We start from the raw sequence: 17,387 nt of genomic DNA, 5'->3' as shown, positions 1-17,387 counted from the left end.
CCACGACGCACAACCGTCGCCAGCTCGGCCCCAGGGTGAGGGCTCACATGGCCGTGAAATGGAAGACTCACCTCCAGTCCCGAGGACAGCTTCCTGTCCCAGGAGTAACTGAGGCTGTCCGGTGGGGCTGGGGGTCTGTGGCCCCGAGACGCAGGTAGAATGTCCTCACAAGCAGGCAGCCAGCTGTGGCTGGAAGGCCTGTCTGCAGACGGACCGGCGCCTCCCCCACTACAGCTCCTCGGGATGCGTGAGTGACCTTACGGCTTTATCACACCTCCAGGGTGGGTGGGATCTTTCACCCACGGCTGGCAGAGGAGGGGGCTGAGCCCCTAAGGAGACGGACGGTCGCCAGGAGACCCCCGCTATCTCCATGAGCACCAAACCAATCAACATGCAGTATGTGAAGCCCCCGTCCAGTGGGCACCCCCACAAATGGCCCAGTGACAACCAGCAACGCCTTAATGACCGGGACCGTCTGAAGCCCTCCCGCTTGGACAATGCCTGGTCTCCTGGACCAGACGCTTTCCTGTCGCCTGCCAATCAAATAAGCTTCTTTTCTGTCAAATAAAAGCTTCTGCCTCTTTGCAAATTGTTTCCTGGCTTTTTACGTCTATACTGAGCTGAGAAAAGGAGCCCACGAAACTCGCTCCTTCAACCACCCCTTCTCCACAACCGCTAACATTAATGAAGGGCGAGGTTGTCCTTGTGCGAGCAGACAGAGGCTGTGAGAGGGAAAACTGTCAGAGCCAACACTGTGCCCTATCAGGCTCAGGGACAGGGCCCTGCCGTGGGGACCCCATGTCTCAGGCTCGGGGACAGGGCCCTGCCGTGGGGACCCCATGTCTCAGGCTCAGGGACAGGGCCCTGCCGTGGGGACCCCGTGTCTCAGCTCCATCAGGACAGGGCCCTGCCGTGGGGACCCCGTGTCCAGCTCCATCAGGGACAGGGCCCTGCCATGGGAACCCCGTGTCCAGCTCCATCAGGGACAGGGCCCTGCCATGGGGACCCCGTGTCCAGCTCCATCAGGGACAGGGCCCTGCCATGGGGACCCCGTGTCTCAGCTCCATCAGGGTCACGGGCCTGCCGTGGGGACCCCATGTCCAGCTCCATCAGGGACAGGGCCCTGCCATGGGGACCCCGTGTCTCAGCTCCATCAGGGTCACGGGCCTGCCGTGGGGACCCCATGTCCAGCTCCATCAGGGACAGGGCCCTGCCATGGGGACCCCGTGTCTCAGGCTCGGGGACAGGGCCCTGCCGTGGGGACCCCGTGTCTCAGGCTCAGGGACAGGGCCCTGCCGTGGGGACCCCGTGTCTCAGGCTCAGGGACAGGGCCCTGCCGTGGGGACCCCGTGTCTCAGCTCCATCAGGACAGGGCCCTGCCGTGGGGACCCCGTGTCCAGCTCCATCAGGGACAGGGCCCTGCCATGGGGACCCCGTGTCCAGCTCCATCAGGGACAGGGCCCTGCCGTGGGGACCCCGTGTCTCAGGCTCAGGGACAGGGCCCTGCCGTGGGGACCCTGTGTCTCAGGCTCAGGGACAGGGCCCTGCCGTGGGGACCCCGTGTCTCAGGCTCAGGGACAGGGCCCTGCCGTGGGGACCCCGTGTCTCAGCTCCATCAGGGTCACGGGCCTGCCGTGGGGACCCCGTGTCTCAGCTCCATCAGGGTCACGGGCCTGCCGTGGGGACCCCGTGTCTAGGCTCCATCAGGGACAGGGCCCTGTCGTGGGGACCCCGTGTCTCAGGCTCAGGGACGCAGCCCTGCCATGGGGACCCCGTGTCTCAGGCTCAGGGACGCAGCCCTGCCATGGGGATCCCATATCTCAGCTCCATCAGGACAGGGCCCTGCCGTGGGGACCCCGTGTCCAGCTCCATCAGGGACAGGGCCCTGCCGTGGGGACCCCGTGTCTCAGCTCCATCAGGGTCATGGGCCTGCCGTGGGGACCCCGTGTCTCACGGCTGCACTTGGCCATCGAGCCCACGTGGGTGACGGCACTGACTCCACACCTCTGTAGCCACTGTATCAGCCACAGGAAAGAGCAGTCGGGGTCTGACTTGCGGGCACAAGGACATTTGGGGGAGGGCACACAGACGGGGTGTTCCCCCATGCTTGTCTGCATTTCTAGACACAGTTCTAAAACATCGTTGTACAGACTTTAACAGTGTCCCAGTCACCGTCGTATTACAGTCCTACGAGAGCTGGCGCGAGCTGGGGCGCTCCGGGTGGGACGCAGGACTCCCCGGTCTCAGCCCCTCTAACAGACATAGACGCTTCTCTTCACGACACGCAGGCTGTGCTGCAGGGCCTGTGGCGGGGCAGCAGAGGCGGGGAGGGTACGGGGTGGTGGCCAGCTGTGGCGTGGGAGCCCCTCCCTGCAGCTGGGCCACAGAACAAACGTCCACCGTTAGCCCGGGGCCAGCTCTGCCTCAGGAAACTGCTGGTTAGCTGCAGACCCCTCTGGTGGCAGCTCTGCGGGCTCAGTGAGGCCACTGGTCTGGCCACAGGGGACGGCTCCAGTGCAGGCGGGGCTCTGAGGCGCTCAGAGTGCGGACTCTGATGAAGTCCCCTGCCCGGAAGAAGTCCCGGCAGCTCCGCCCACACGACTGCCAGAAGCTCCGCCTCTCACACACACCAGGATCAGGCCCCGCCCTCTCAGTACCGCCCACCAGGCTCCCTTGGGGGAATTGGTGGTTGTCACGAGGACGTTAGACCCCCGAGCCCCAGCTGGAGCGCTGCGTTCCCGGTGACCCCAGCGTCCCAGCTGACGTGACTGCGTGTTTACACAGACCAGAAGTGGTGTGGCTGAGGCGACAGACGGGAAAGCGGCCCGTCTTCAACACGCCCAGCACTGCTCTACACAGCTGACAGGCAGCTGGGAAGCAGCCATGAACATCGGTAGGTGATGGGCACTGTGGCGAGGAGGTTATGGCTCAGCCTGTGGCACCGGCATCCCACACGGGCGCTGCCTGAGTCCCGGCTGCTCCACTTCCAGTCCAGCTCCCTGCTAGTGCACCTGGGAAGCAGCAGAGGATGGCCCAGGTGCTTGGGCCCCCACACACTCGTGGGAGACCCGGAAGAAGCTCCTGGCTCCTGGCTTCAGATCAGCACAGTTCCAGCCATGTTGGCCATTTGGGGAGTGAATCAGCGGATGGAAGACCTCTCTCTCTGCCTCTCAAATAAATATTTAAAAAGATGTGCAGATGAAAACGCTGACAGACAGTGCTGAACACACAGAGGAAATAGCTGCATTCCAAAAGAGCCTGGGAAGCCCGGCCCTGCCGACCACGCACGCCCAGGATGGACGGGACGTGTCCGAGCCTAACCCTAACCCTGGCCCAAATCTACCCTAACCCTAACCCCGAACCCCAGCACTAACCCAATCACCCCAGAGCCAACCGTAACCTGAAACGTGATCTCCACCCTAAGCCTAGCCTGACCTGATGCCCCCCAGCCCTGTCCCAGTCCTACCTAAAGCCAACCACAGCCCTGCCGCAGCGCTAACCTCACATGTGAACCAGGCCTTTGGCTCAGTCCTCACCCTAAGCCCAATCCTCCATGCCAAATCCTCAGTCCTCACCCTAAGCCCCAGCCGACTCTCATGGCTACAAGCCTGGTGTGGAGCTGCCTGCTCCCAGCTCTCACAGCGGTCGGGCTGTGGCTGCTTCCACCCCCGGCCCTTCTCTGAGCCAGCTGCACGTGCAAGGGTTAGTGTTGCTGTGCGCTACACACCCGCGGGAAACACTGCCTCCTGACCCCCTGCTGGCTTTATCACATCAACTGGGACACCAGGAGGCCTCAGGTCCAGGGCCCCGTGGGTGCTTCGTGCCTGACGGGAGCCGTGGGGTGTGCACACGGGGGTGGCGGCTGCTCTCACCAGTGACCTCCGTGGAGGAGCAAGCCCCAGCGCTTCTCTTTACGAAGCCCCGCCCACACACTGCTGGCGGGAAGGAAACGCGGCCACCGGGCCCCACTTGCCTTGTAGCGCGTCTGCTCCACGTCGTAGATCTTCTTCTCCGACACCAGTGTCGGGGCGAAGAACTTGGCCAGTTTGGCGAGGTAAACCCCGTTGCGCAGCCCCTCCTCCAGCTCGGTGGTCGGCGGCAGCTCCTCCACCAGGCAGACCTCCATCCACCTACAAAGATGCAGAGAGCCCCAGTCAGGCATGGCAGGTGCTGACGAGTCGCCATGGGTGCCACCTTGGGACGAGGTCCCGGGCGAGCACTGACCCCACCACCCCACTTGAACCTGGGGGGAAAGGCAGAGCCGTCTGTGTGGGCGGGATGAGTCCGGCTGACATCAGCGGGCGAAGGACTGACGCCCACGCGGCCTCTGTGGAGGCACAGTCCCGAGGGGACACTGCAGCCGCCTGGGCTGGGAAGCCGGGGAGGCGGGGAGGCGAGCGCGGGCTGTTCCCACAGCAGGACCTCCTGCGGCACCGACCCGGCTCGGAGGACAAACTCCCGGCACGGATGAGGTGCAACCGGGGGAGCACGTGCCGGGGTTCAGCAAAGAGCATGAAGAGCGTGGCTGGCTCAGGGCCGTGGACGGGAGGGGAGCGGCCCAAGCCCGCAGTGGAAGCCGAGAGTCTGCCGGGCAGGGTTCTGAGCGCTGGTCCCCACGCCAGCCACGGCTCCCAGTGCCAGGCTGGCCCGAGTCCTCAGCAACCGAGGCCCCTAACCCACCAACAGATCACACCTCCCACGGGAGCACCAAGGGGCCTGCCAGCGTCGGGAGCCATCGTCACGGCGACACGGACGCCTCTGAAAGGCCCAGGAGCAGTTCCTGGCCACTGAGCCGGCACCACAGAAACCGAGGCACGGGAGAAACATGCAGACAGAAACCCCGCTGTAACAGGGCAGCCGATGAATCCAGAAAGGCTGGGAGCCATGGTGCGTGGGGCCACGAGGTGAAGCAAGGCACAGAACGCCTGGTGGCCGTGGTTGGCCACAGGCCACTGTGCACCTGCAGGAGCTGGGAGAGAAGAGACCCCAGGGCTGACGAGGTGGGACTGACCATCGCCTGGCCAGGCCGCCACACTACGCCCCGCACACCCACAGATGCTGCGGCCAGTTAACAAGGAAGTAACATCTAAAAGCTGGGAGCAGGGGGCGCGGCGGGGTCACCCAGGGAAGGAGAACCCTGAACAGCAGTGGGACGTGGTCCAAGCCCTCGGGAGCAGAGGTCTGGGAGGGTGGGAGAGGAACTGAAGCTGGGAGCTGGGAGCACCATGGGGTAAGAGCAGCAGGGCCCTGGGGCTCACGGTGGGGGGGGGGGGGGACAGGGTCCCAGCCAGGCCTGCAGGGCCCGCACAGGAGCAGAGTGGGGCTAATGCCTGAGGGCCCAGCCGTGCACAGAGGAGGAGCCACCGCTGGTGCCAGGGACACCCTGGGACAGATGACTAGCCTGGGCCCTGGACACCTCTAGAGAGAGACAGCCAGCCTCTGCCACAGACACTCGGGACAGAGATGGCCAGCCTGGACCACGAGCACCTGAGAGAGAGAGAGATGGCCAGCCTGGGCCACGAACACCTGAGAGAGAGATGGCCAGCCTGGACCACGAGCACCTGAGAGAGAGAGAGATGGCCAGCCTGGGCCACGAACACCTGAGAGAGAGATGGCCAGCCTGGACCACGAGCACCTGAGAGAGAGAGAGATGGCCAGCCTGGACCACGAGCACCTGAGAGAGAGAGATGGCCAGCCTGGGCCACGAACACCTGAGAGAGAGAGAGAGATGGCCAGCCTGGACCATGAACACCTGAGAGAGAGAGAGATGGCCAGCCTGGACCACGAGCACCTGAGAGAGAGATGGCCAGCCTGGACCACGAGCACCTGAGAGAGAGAGATGGCCAGCCTGGGCCACGGATGCCTGGGACAGAGATGGCCAGCCTGGGACCTGGACACTTCTAGAGAGAGACAGCCAGCCTCCACCATGGACACTCGGGACAGAGATGGCCAGCCTGGACCACGAGCACCTGAGAGAGAGAGAGATGGCCAGCCTGGACCACGAGCACATGAGAGAGAGAGATGGCCAGCCTGGACCGTGAACACCTGAGAGAGAGAGATGGCCAGCCTGGGCCACAAACACCTGAGAGAGAGAGACGGCCAGCCTGGGCCACGGACGCCCGGGACAGAGACAGCCAGCCTGGGCTCTGGACGGCCGGGACAGAGTCCTCCTGCTGCCTTTCCCACTGTGAGTGACAGCACGAGGCAGGAAAGGGAAACAGGGCCAGCCAGGGAGGGGCTGGGGCAGGGGCTCAGCCCTGCACTCAGTGCTGTGGTGGCCATCGTGCGTGGACGCCCCGCTCCCTCCTCTGCTCCACAGAAGGTGGCAGCGCGGGTCCCAGGGTGACGTCCTCCCGGCTGTGACACCCAGGGCTGGGAGGCCCAGGGACCCAGGAAGGCGCTGGGTGGGAAACACATCCATGGGGGTGGGCTGTCACTCAGTCTGACCAGTGTCCTTACAGGGATGGGGACACAGAGACAGCAGGGCTGCGGGCTGACAGGGACGACGGGAGGACAAGCGGCCGTGGCCGTCCAGCCTCTGGGAGATGAGATGTGGAGCCCTGCTGTGTGTGACAGCCCCAGCCTCACGACACAGCTACGCCTGCACCCCCAATCCGATCTGCGCCTCCTGTGCTGCCCCAGCTGCTCGCTCCACTGACCCCTCACTCAGCGTGTGAGCCCCGCAGAGGAGAGACCCTCACGGCCCCAAGCGTGGGCTCTGGAGCCGGAGCCCTGGGGTGGAACCCACCCCACTCAGCTGCACGCCCCCGGGGCTGCTGACTTAGCCTTGAGTCTGGGGCCCAGTGTGCGAGATGGGAAAGCAGAACTGCCGTGAGCCAGGGTGGGAAAAGCACCGACGTAGCCGCAGGATGCAGTCCGCTCCTCGTGGGGGGCGCAGGCTGCGGTGCCGGAGTGGACGCTCAGCAGGGAGAGCGGAGGACAGCGCAGGAAGGCTCCCTGATGCACGGTCGGAGCCCCTTCCTTCTGCCCAGCCCCTGCTGACCGTCCCCACCCCCGCTGCTCCCGGGAGTGACCAGAGCAGCAGCAGGACACAGCCCCCACTCCACCCTCGCCTCCCTCACGCCCTTCGCTCAGCCGGCTGGCAGGGGGAGCGTCCTCCCCCACCTAAACCTGTGTGTCCGTGGTTACGGCGCAGGGTCCACAGTCTCCCTGGGCCACACCAAGCAGGGCGGCACGCAGGCTGGGGCTACGCATCCTGATCGAAGCAAGCAGCACCAGTGACTCCACCCACACACCTCGGGCGGCTGGGTGCCGAGGACACGTGACACAGGTGGCCGAGGGCGCTCCCCCCCCCACTGGTCCAGGAGACAGAGGAGCAGCTCCCACCCCTCAGCCGACACCAGGAGCCCTGGCAGACCCACCCCTGTGGCCGACAGGTCCGAGCCTAACTCCATAGAAATAGAGCCATCTGGAAGACAGACACTAAGGCAGGACGCGCCGAGCGCACCACAGGAGGAGTCCTCTCGGGTCCGCGGCCCCTGCCCAGCACCTGTGAGGACCACAAGCGTGAGGACGTAATTCCAGCCATCCAAAGGCAACAAAACCCCCGACAGGAGGGACCGTGAGATGTGGTACCCGGCATGAGGGCAACAAAACCCCCGACAGAAGGGACCGTGAGATGCGGTGCCCGTCCCTGGGCAACAAAACCCCGACAGGAGGGACCGTGAGATGCGGTGCCCGTCCCAGGGCAACAAAACCCCGACAGGAGGGACCGTGAGATGCGGTGCCCGTCCCAGGGCAACAAAACCCCGACAGGAGGGACCGTGAGATGCGGTGCCCGTCCCAGGGCAACAAAACCCCGACAGGAGGGACCGTGAGATGCGGTGCCCGTCCCAGGGCAACAAAACCCCGACAGGAGGGACCGTGAGATGCGGTGCCCGTCCCAGGGCAACAAAACCCCGACAGGAGGGACTGTGAGATGCGGTGCCCGGCCTGAGGGCACATGGGAAAGAGGAAGTAACGGATAAGCTTCCAATAACAGCTAAGATTCCAATCACCTTGGAATCCACGAGGTTTTTTACGATGCGCGTTCTCCATGAATGCACACGGAGGACCCTGGTGCAGAGCTAATGCTACGCAGTGTGAAAACTCAGGATGACAACTTAGCTTGTCCAGCAAAGTCGGCACAGTTACAAAGCCACGAGCACTTCTCAAGTCAGGGGAGCGGCTGCGGGTCGGTGCAACTCTGGGGTCTCCTCCGCTAATTTTGAAATGGTTGTGATCAACAAAAACTGAGTCACCAGCATGACGTCAGCCACTCTGAAATCTCAGCTCTGCGCCACAAAGCAGCGGTACAGCGGCTGTGCATCCAGCACGGTGGCGGGCTTCCGAGTCCTGGCGGCCACCTGCAGGCATCGCGCACGTGCACATGGACACGCAACAGCGGGCCTGGCAGAAGGGAGCTGGCACCAGCAGGCGTGTGTCCAGGGAGGCCGTGCCACGCCCTGCCGAGCAGGTCAGCCCCAGCTGTGAGCCGCAGGCAGGCCAGGCACGGCTCTGAGGTTGTGCGGCCAGGGCCGCCTCCCCTGCTCCCTGGCTCCAAGTTTCCTTCTGTTGAAAATGGTCTGGGAGGGGCGCAGGACACCATCATCACCGAGAGATACTCGGTCACGCCGTGTGTCACCAGCACATGGTCCACGTAAGGTCGCATGAGGACAGAACACCCAGATGGGACGGTGCTTACAGTTACCCGTGCAGCTCTCTCTCGGAGTAGTCAGCTACAGAACTAGAGGTAACAACTCAGGAGTCACCCTCCACTGGCTATACACGCTGGGCAGACACAGGGGGAGGGGAGGCCACCCTGGGCAGAGGCCGGGGGGGGGGGAGAGGGGCTTCACTGTGCCCAGAGCCCACGCAAAGCGTTAAGGCAGGAGGTCTCTGCACACACAGCAGAGTGCAAGTCTGGCAGGGCCGCTGGGGTCACCAAGCCCTGCTCCCCCCACTTCCCCAGCCCACTGAGCATCCCCCCGAGGCTCAGCTCCCCAATTTTGTGCACAGGTGAATAAGCTGGAACCCGAGTCTACTCCAGGGATCCTCCCAGCCCCTCTGGGCTCCAGGGCACTCTGCTGGGACCCAGGAGCCCCGGGGCAGAGTCCTCACACCTTCGCTGGGTGACTGTGGTCAAAGCTCCCAGAACAAGGCCCCACCTGTTGGTTGCCTGCCAGCTCTGCGATCAAAACGCCAGTAGCTGGGGCAGGTGGCCACACGAGCAGGAAGGGACAGCAAGGGGCCCAGGCAGCATGGCCAGGCTGGGGCACCCAGCTGCCAGCCGCAGGGCCCTCCTCTGAGCCACACCATGGCTGCTGCAGACCCAGAGGAGCGCCGTTCCCTGGCCCCACAAGATCAGGGTCATCCAGGCAGACATGGACACAGAAGGCAAAGCAGGAAGCAAGCTCACGTGAACACTCAGAGCCTGCGTCCCAGTCTCCCCCGAGGACAGGGCATGCCGGGAGCGCGCAGGGAGGGGCCCGCGGCAGCCAGCATAGCACACACACTGCGCTGTGAGAACCAGACCCAGCTCGGTGGTGAGCGCCCAGCCTGACGGGAGAAGTAGCCTGACCAGGACAGTCGTCATAGAGACACATGCCAGGAACACAGGACACATGCCAGCTGTGGGGGGGGGGGACTCAGGGCAGGGCCCCAGGACAGGCACCCAGAGCTGGGGGAGACAGAGCCCAGGGCCCTGGGACAGGAGGCCCAGAGATCGGGGTGGGGGGACATAGGCTGGGGTTCTTGGGACAGGGGGCACAGCGCTTTTGGGGGGTGGTCACAGACCAGGGCCCCAGGACTGGAGGCACAGAGCTCGGGGCAGGGGTAGGGTGGGACACAGGCCAGGGCCCTGGACAGCAGGCCCGAGCTGGGAGCTGACTAGGTGAGCAGGCACGCTCCAGCTCGGCTGCCTGCACGGGACGCCTGCAGGGGCAGCAAAGCCTTGCGCAAGAAGAGGCGACGGCCCCGGGGACACTGGGCTCCCGTTTCACCTTCGGCCTGGCCTTGAGCGAGCACGCGCCAGGACAGTCACGCTGGGGCTTCAGGGAACAGGAGCCGGGTCTACTCGGCGGGGGGCGGGGTTCTCAGGTTTCCAGAAATAGAGCCTGCGCACCTGCAGCCGGGGAGGGGGGAGGTGCGGCAGGGCGGCACCCACACTTCACCTGCTGGTGCCTGGCTGCCGGGCCCAGGTCAGTGACCGCCTTTACGGTCTACACACTCGGCTTCTGACCACGGACACCACCGCTCCCATTCACCGAGCCCTAACCCAGCACGCCCTGGGGGTCAGGCCGGCTCCCATGTCAGAGTGCCGATAGCGGTCGTGGCTGCTCCAGTTCCAATCCAGCTCCCTGCTAATGCAACTGGGAAGCAGCAGGTGACGGCTCAAGTGCTTGGGCCCCTGCACCCACTGGGAGACCAGGACAGAGCTCCAGGTCCTGGCTTTGCTGGCCTAGTCTGGCTGCTGCAGACATTTGGGGAGAAACCACTGGATGGAATCTCAATCTCTCTCTCTCTCCCCCTTCTAAATAATAAATCAGTCTTTCTGAAACATACAATGCCCAGGAACACAGAACAGCGGATTCTCAGAAGTCACCCGTGCACAAGAATCGTAAGCAGGGCCTGGAGTTCGGTGGCCACTGAGCCCAGAGCCACTACACGTGCGTGGCAGAGTGGCAGGACCCTCGCGTGCCTGACGGACGGACAGACACGAGCACAGAACAAGCAGCGCGAATCAGAAGTGCGTTTCCACCGGGTGGGTTGGTCAGTTGTGCAGTGAGCGCCCAGGCCTCGCTGTGTGCGGGGCAGACGAGGGGCCCTCGGGGTCCACAGGACACGGGGTGTCGCTGGGGGAGCTGAGCAGCCGGGGAGAGCACAGCTCTCAGTCCTGCGGCCTCACCTGAGTTACTGATGTGAGCTAGAGTAAACCCAGGTGAACTCCAGCCTCGGAAAATCACCGTGCGGGGCCTGTCCGCAGACGCCCCGGGGCAGGGCCAAGGCCAGACCTGGTGTTTCCCGGGCAGTCGTGTGTCCAGTCTTTATGAGTTTGTCTCATTTTTAAAGCTCTCATCTAACCTGGAGATGGAACCGACGTGTCCCACGAAGCACTGAGACTTTGCAGTAACTTGTCCCCCATGACCCTGGTCCACGCGTGATGATGCAGCTGGCACAGAAGCCACACGCCTGCCGCCTCCGCCACCCCAGCTCTTGAAGGCACCCAGACGGAGCCCGGCCGAGGGGCCACGGACAGACGTACGTTTGCACGCTCTGTACAGACAAGCGTTAACAAGCATCTTCAATCTACAGCCGGCTGAATCCATGGATGTGCAGCCCAGGACACAGTGGGGCCGCCCGCACCCCCTGGGGGGCAGAAACGTGCTGTGCAGTGAGTTCTCGGGTGCGGACAGCAGCCATGAACACGCAGGGGAAGGAGTGCTCTTTCCAGAACATTCCTGGACAGCACAGCTTTCTCAGGATAAAAAGGCCTCTGGAAATCAGGGCAAGGAGCCCCAGGTGGACGCAGACAGAGGCACACGGGTAGGACAGTGACTCTAAACAGCGAGCAGGCAGAGGAACAGACACTGGTGCCCTGCTGGTGCAGCACACGGCAGGCGGGTCCCCGGGAGGCGGCAGAATCACCCCGAGGCACACGGAGCCCTCGTCACACTACAAGGAACCGAGGCCGGCGCTCAAAGATGGCCTGCACTCCCGTGTCCACTGCAGGAGCCAACAGCTGTGCTGTCCAACGACAGACATGGAAGACACAGAGTGTGGGGGACCTCACCACGCACAGGTGCGCACCCCACGGAGGGGACAGCGGTCCGACAGCCTGGGGGAACCTGGCGCAATCCACTTCCTGGAGAATGCACTTCCCCACCAGGGAGCCCAGCTGCACTGCAGACGGCGGCGCGGGGGCCGCGGCGCCGGCGCGGGAGCACGGAGCTCCTGTTCCCCGGGTGCAGGTTTTCTCTCCGTTTTGCAAGAAGAAAAGGTTTGTGGAGAGGCTGGTGACGAGCCGACACCTTGAATGCGCTCAACGCCATGAGCCGCACATTTAACGTGGTGACAGCGGCGCACTTTACGCCATGCACCACGGTTAAACCAAAGAAGAGGCAGGGGCGCAGAGGGCGTCCAAACAGGGGCTTCCTTCCAGGAAGTGCTGTGGCCTGGGGACCAGGCCTCCCCAGGGCCCTGCTGCACAGGAGGCTCCAGGCGGGCGCACAGACACAGGGCCGAGCTGGGCTGGCGAAGGCGCACACTCAGTCTCTCGGGTCCCACCCCGTGGTGCCCCCCAAGTCACCCCTGGGCGGCTGCTGGCTTCTGAGCCTTCCTCCTCCCCTCCACTCCCAGGGCCACGGCCCTGCCTGGAAAATGGTTTGTTCCCCGTGCTGCGCCGGCGGCCACTGCACAGGCGTTGGGGGGAGCTGCTGGAGGTGGGCAGGCAGCCCGGCCTGCTCTCTAGGAGATGAGGCCTTCCTGGTCCCGCAGGCCTGGGGCCACAGCTGCCAGCTCAGGGTGTGGAGCGGAGACGCCCCCACGGGCTGCACACGCCCACTCCTCACCCACCCTTCACTTCCTGCCATACAGCGCGAGGCCCTGGTGGCCCTGCAGGCAATGGGACTGTGCGTCCTCTCAGAGAGCTGTCCCTGCGGAGGGATGGACACTGCCCAGTGGCTCGTCCAAGGGTCAGAGGTCAGAGTGCCAGTCCTACTCCCCGTCCCGAGGGCTGGCGCTGGCTTTGCAGGAGGCAAGTCCCTGGACAGGCCTTTGTGTCCCCAGCAGAATCGGGGCAGAGGAAGGGCTCCCGGGTACTGGCCAGGAGCTCTGGGGCCCCTGTGAGAAGGGCAGGTGGAGCCGCCGGCCTGTCGGTAGCCGGCTGAGCTACAGGCCAGTGTAGAGCAGGAACTGCGGAACCTGGCGCCATCCTTGGGGTGGGGGTCACCCTGGACCTAAGACAGGTGCCACTTCCGAGCTGGATTTGGGGGTGGAGGCGCAGGGGTGCCCCACACCAGCAGAGTTTAGGGGACTCTTCCTGGCACCATGCAGTGACAGTGGACCGAGCAGTCGGCATAGCTCCAGGCTGCCAGGGCTGCTGGACCATGCCTACAGGAAGTGCAGGGGTGGGACTGGGGCTCCAAGCACCCCACAACGCAGACAGGCCACAGCCCCCAGGGGGAGGGGTCGCAGCCGACAGCCCTGGGGGCACCCGTGCCAGGCCCAGAGCCCCACACAGGCAGGGCAGCCCCTCACCTGCTGCCAGCCCTGGGCAAGCAGCAACGTCCAGACCCTCGCTGCCCCAGCCCAGCGAGCAGCAGCAGCGCAGGTGAGGGGACAGCGGGAGTCAGAGCCGTGCCGGGCGGTGCCCAGAGATGGGAGGTGGGGTGGGAGCCGGGCCTCCTGGACGCCAGCCACGGCCAGAACAATCCCACCCTGCCCAGCGGGACCCCGGCTTCAGGCGAGGTCAGGGGGCCCTAGGGCCACTCTCCAAGGAGTGGCCTCTGGCAGCCCTGTGGCCTGGGATGGAAAGGGCCCACTCTGCAGCCCTGGAAACCCAGGCCAACCCAGGCCACCCACAGCCACGCCCCCGACTCCGCGGCTACCCCGGGACTCAGCCAGCGGTGCTACCAGGAGGTGGCGGTGCTACCACTTCACGAGGGACTCAGACAGGGTTGGCCCCAAATGCGACTCTGACCACACGCACGCTGGTGCTTCCCCGCGGGGGAGGCGGGCACGGAGGGCAGAGCTGGCCCCCAGCGGCGTGTCCACCACCGGCAGAGGCCACAGTTCCGGTCACACTTGGACACCTGTGGGGCCCAGCTTTGTGATGGCCAGGGTGTAGACACACAGAAATATGCCGAAGCCTCCCCCCTCCCTAGCGCAACTCAGGGAACTCCTGTCCCGGTCCCAGCAGCCTGACCTTCAGCAGCGGACAAAGCACTATTGACAGAAAGGAGAAAAAAAGCGAGTTCTGGACAGAATGCACCCGGCTCTGACTCGCCCCGCTGCCCGCACTGTGGAATTCCACAGTGTTGAATGTCAAGTCCAGCACCAGCCTCGCGGGCCCGGGGCCACACTGGAAAACCACCCTCCCACCCAGCCCCGGCGTGGCATTCCCATGACCCAGAGCCCTGGACGCCACACGGAGCCGGGGACGGGGCTCGTCACGGGATCGCAGCAGGTGGCCCGTGTGCCATGGAGTCACTGTGGGGACATCAGGCTTCGAGGCACCCTCATGGCCCACGGCCACGCATGCCACCTTTTCCTGGGAATGAGAGCCACGCGGGGCACAGGGCTCCCAGCAGCCCAACGTCAGGGCCTGATTTCAGAACACCCCGTTCTCCATGGTGCCAACCTTTCCCCGAGACTCACCACCGCGGCAGGAAACACGTACACGGCACCGCCTCAGATTCCAGAGGTAAACACTCCACGTCTGGACACCTACAGGGAGCACCATGGGTCTCCTCAGCCACCGTCCAGGGCACAGGACAGATGCGGAAAGGCCTGAGGTTTGACATCGGGATGGAAGGCCGTGTGTCGCCCATTCTACGGAAACCAGTTTCCCTGCAAACCACGCAGGAAGACAGCCCGAGGGCCGGCACCTGGGTGTCTGGGTGCCAAGAACATGTGGCTGCGGCACAGACCCATGGTGGCTGTGGTTCCGATAAAACCAGCAGCACGACCTCCGGGTCCCCTCCACCGCCCCTTCCTCTCCTGTCACCTCGTGGCTGTCCCAGGCATCACGGGGAGGGAACGAGGGCCCTGGCAGGTGCGGTCCACGAGGGCCATCGTCTTTCTCTGGGGCCGGTGGAGAGGGGCTCCGCGGGCAGTCCCCCCACCCACCTCGCTGCTCTGCCACTGCCGTCTCCAGTCTTCTTAGATGAACACGGGACCCCGCATTTTCATTTTTCCCTGGGCTTGCACAGAACCCAGTTACTTAAAGGGCACCAAGGTATACAAAGAAAAACAAAGTGCTATTTTATGAAACACCTTACAAGCCGTCCCCTCGACTTTACACATGCCAGGACAAGGCAAGGACCCTGCACTGGGCACGCACGTGTTCCCTGCGCACACACTGCCAGCACCAGTGCCTCTCCGCTGTGCACAAACAAGGCCTCCTCACTCAGCCCAGACTCCGCCCACCACATCCACACAAGCACCTGCGCCTCACCCCTGTAGCCCCACCTTCCCGGCCTTCTGTCCACTTCTAGAACGTGCGCTGGTCTGTCCCATCTCACAGCCTGTGCACCTGCCACGCCCCCTGCCTAAGGGTCAATTATTGAAAACTACAACCAAGGTCATGGGTAAAATGAGGCCAAAGTCCGGGACGCCAATCAGCACCACCGTGACTCGTCAGTTCATTCAGAGGGCGCAGGAGCGGCTGCCACAGCGAAGGCCCAGGTGCGGGTCCCCCTCCCTCCCTCCGGCCTTCAGTGCCAACGCCCATGAAGCCCTGGTTGGGCCCCACAGACACCGTCACGGCCACAATGGCCTGGACCACATCTCAGTGTAGGAGGCTTTGGGGAGCAACCAGAAGAGCACCAATGGAAACAAATTCAACGGCTCACCTAAAACAAGAATTTCGTATGAGTTCCGTAAGAAATTCAGTGTGCAGTTTGATTCTTGGCTGCTCCACTTCCGATCCAGCTCCCTGCTAATGGCCTGGGAAAGCAGTGGAGGACGGCCCACATGCTTGGGCCCTGCACCCACATGGAGACACAGATGGAGTTCCAGGCTCCTGGCTTTGGCCTGACCCAGTCCTGGACATTATGGTCATTTGAGAAGTGAACCAGCAGATGGAAGATCTCTCTCTGTCTCCCCCTAACCCTCGCAACCCTGCCTTTCAAGTAAACAAATAAATCTTTACATATAATATATATATAAATATATATAATAAACTATATATATATATATATATATATATATATATAAATCTTTCATATATACATGAAATTTAGTGAATTGGCAGGACTGAGGAGGTCCAAACAGAAAATGTTTCAGTACACACTTTTCTTGCTTGGGAGAAAATGGACACTCGTGCACCAGGAGGCTGCCACCGCTTTCCCAGGAGCTCTAAAGCCCAGTGCACGGTGTGGTTCTGGCCGGATTGAAATGCTCTGAGAAGCAGCTGCTCCAGGGATGCTGGGTGATGACCTCTCCCCTCCCCTCCACCGCCCCCTGATGACTGATGCTGGCGGCTGGAGAACACGGACTGGGGTCATCCTCTGCTGCTTCTCTGGGTGCGTCGGGGGGAGCTGGACGGGACGTGCGGCAGCCACATGGGACGCCAGCACTGCAGGTAGCGGCTTAACCCACGCACAAGGCTGGCCCCCTGCATGTGACCCATGGCTGTCGGATGTCACTGGTCACCCCTGCACTACAATGCCCCATTCCCCTGGTCCTGCCTCTGGGGCCTGGTGTCAGCATGGAAGTCGACCCATCCCTCTAGGGCACAGAGCACCCACAGCACAGTGTCAGCGTGGAAGTCGACCCGTCCCTCCAGGGCACAGAGCACCCACAGCACAGCGATGCTGTTCTCGGGATTTTAGGAAGCCCTGTTTGGTTTCCTCTGTGGTTCAGAGCGGGACGAAGCAGGACCTCCCCCCACAAAAACAAGAGGCCGACCCGGATAAAAGACCCCTGGAATAAACACCATGAGTGGAGAACGAAACGGAGACGGTGGAGCCTGAGCAAGCAGAGGACTTCGGTGTGCACTGCGGACGGCCACGGCCCAGGCAGGGCCCTCTGTGTGCCCCTGTGGACGGCCACGGCCCAAGCAGGGCCCTCTGTGTGCCCCTGTGGACGGCCACAGCATCTCAGTACTGCAACCAGACACATGGTTCACGACACTGCCTCACACTTCACGTAAGGGCCGCTCGACTAACCAGAGGTGAAGATGACGGACTCACAGCGTCACCAGCCACACCGGCTTCAGAACAAACGAAATAAAGAAACTCACCGGACCCCAGTCACACAGCTCTTTCGCCACCTGACCTCGCCCAGCACTCGCCACAGGGCCACCTGCGCTTCCACACCATCCAGTCCAGCTCACCAGCAGTGGCTGCGGCCCAGGTCTGCAGGGTTAGGCTGCTCCCAAGCCCGCGGCTGTGGAACGGCACTGGACGCCTCTACTCCCCGGCTCTTGCAGCACAGTCGTCTACATGACAGTTAGAACGGGGGCACACGGGGGCCTCACAGCCTGACTGCCTCGTGACGAGGGGAAGCACGCACCATGACCACGGGCATCCCAGCGCCCGCACGTGGATCCTCGCTGGCAGTGGCTCCCCTGAGCTCGGTTCATGAGTGAGTTTCCTGAGCCTGGAGCAAGTTGGAATCAGGCGGGAGAACTGAACTTCCGGCCCCATAAAGCAGCCACGCTTGTG

General features: G+C 63.5%; 1 protein-coding gene across 2 annotated transcripts in view; it reads right to left on the bottom strand.

The window, feature by feature from the left end:
- IQGAP2 (IQ motif containing GTPase activating protein 2) overlaps positions 1-17,387 on the bottom strand; it is a 196,178-nt gene that overhangs the window by 125,599 nt on the left and 53,192 nt on the right. For both annotated transcript variants that reach the window (XM_070056267.1, NM_001082161.1), the window contains 1 exon segment: positions 3,974-4,130. In XM_070056267.1, the coding sequence (XP_069912368.1) occupies positions 3,974-4,130 (157 nt within the window).

Source organism: Oryctolagus cuniculus, chromosome 14 (assembly GCF_964237555.1).
Source record: "Oryctolagus cuniculus chromosome 14, mOryCun1.1, whole genome shotgun sequence".
NCBI lineage: Eukaryota > Metazoa > Chordata > Mammalia > Lagomorpha > Leporidae > Oryctolagus > Oryctolagus cuniculus.
Note: the sequence above shows the minus strand (reverse complement) of the source record. Positions and strands in the feature narration are given on the sequence as shown.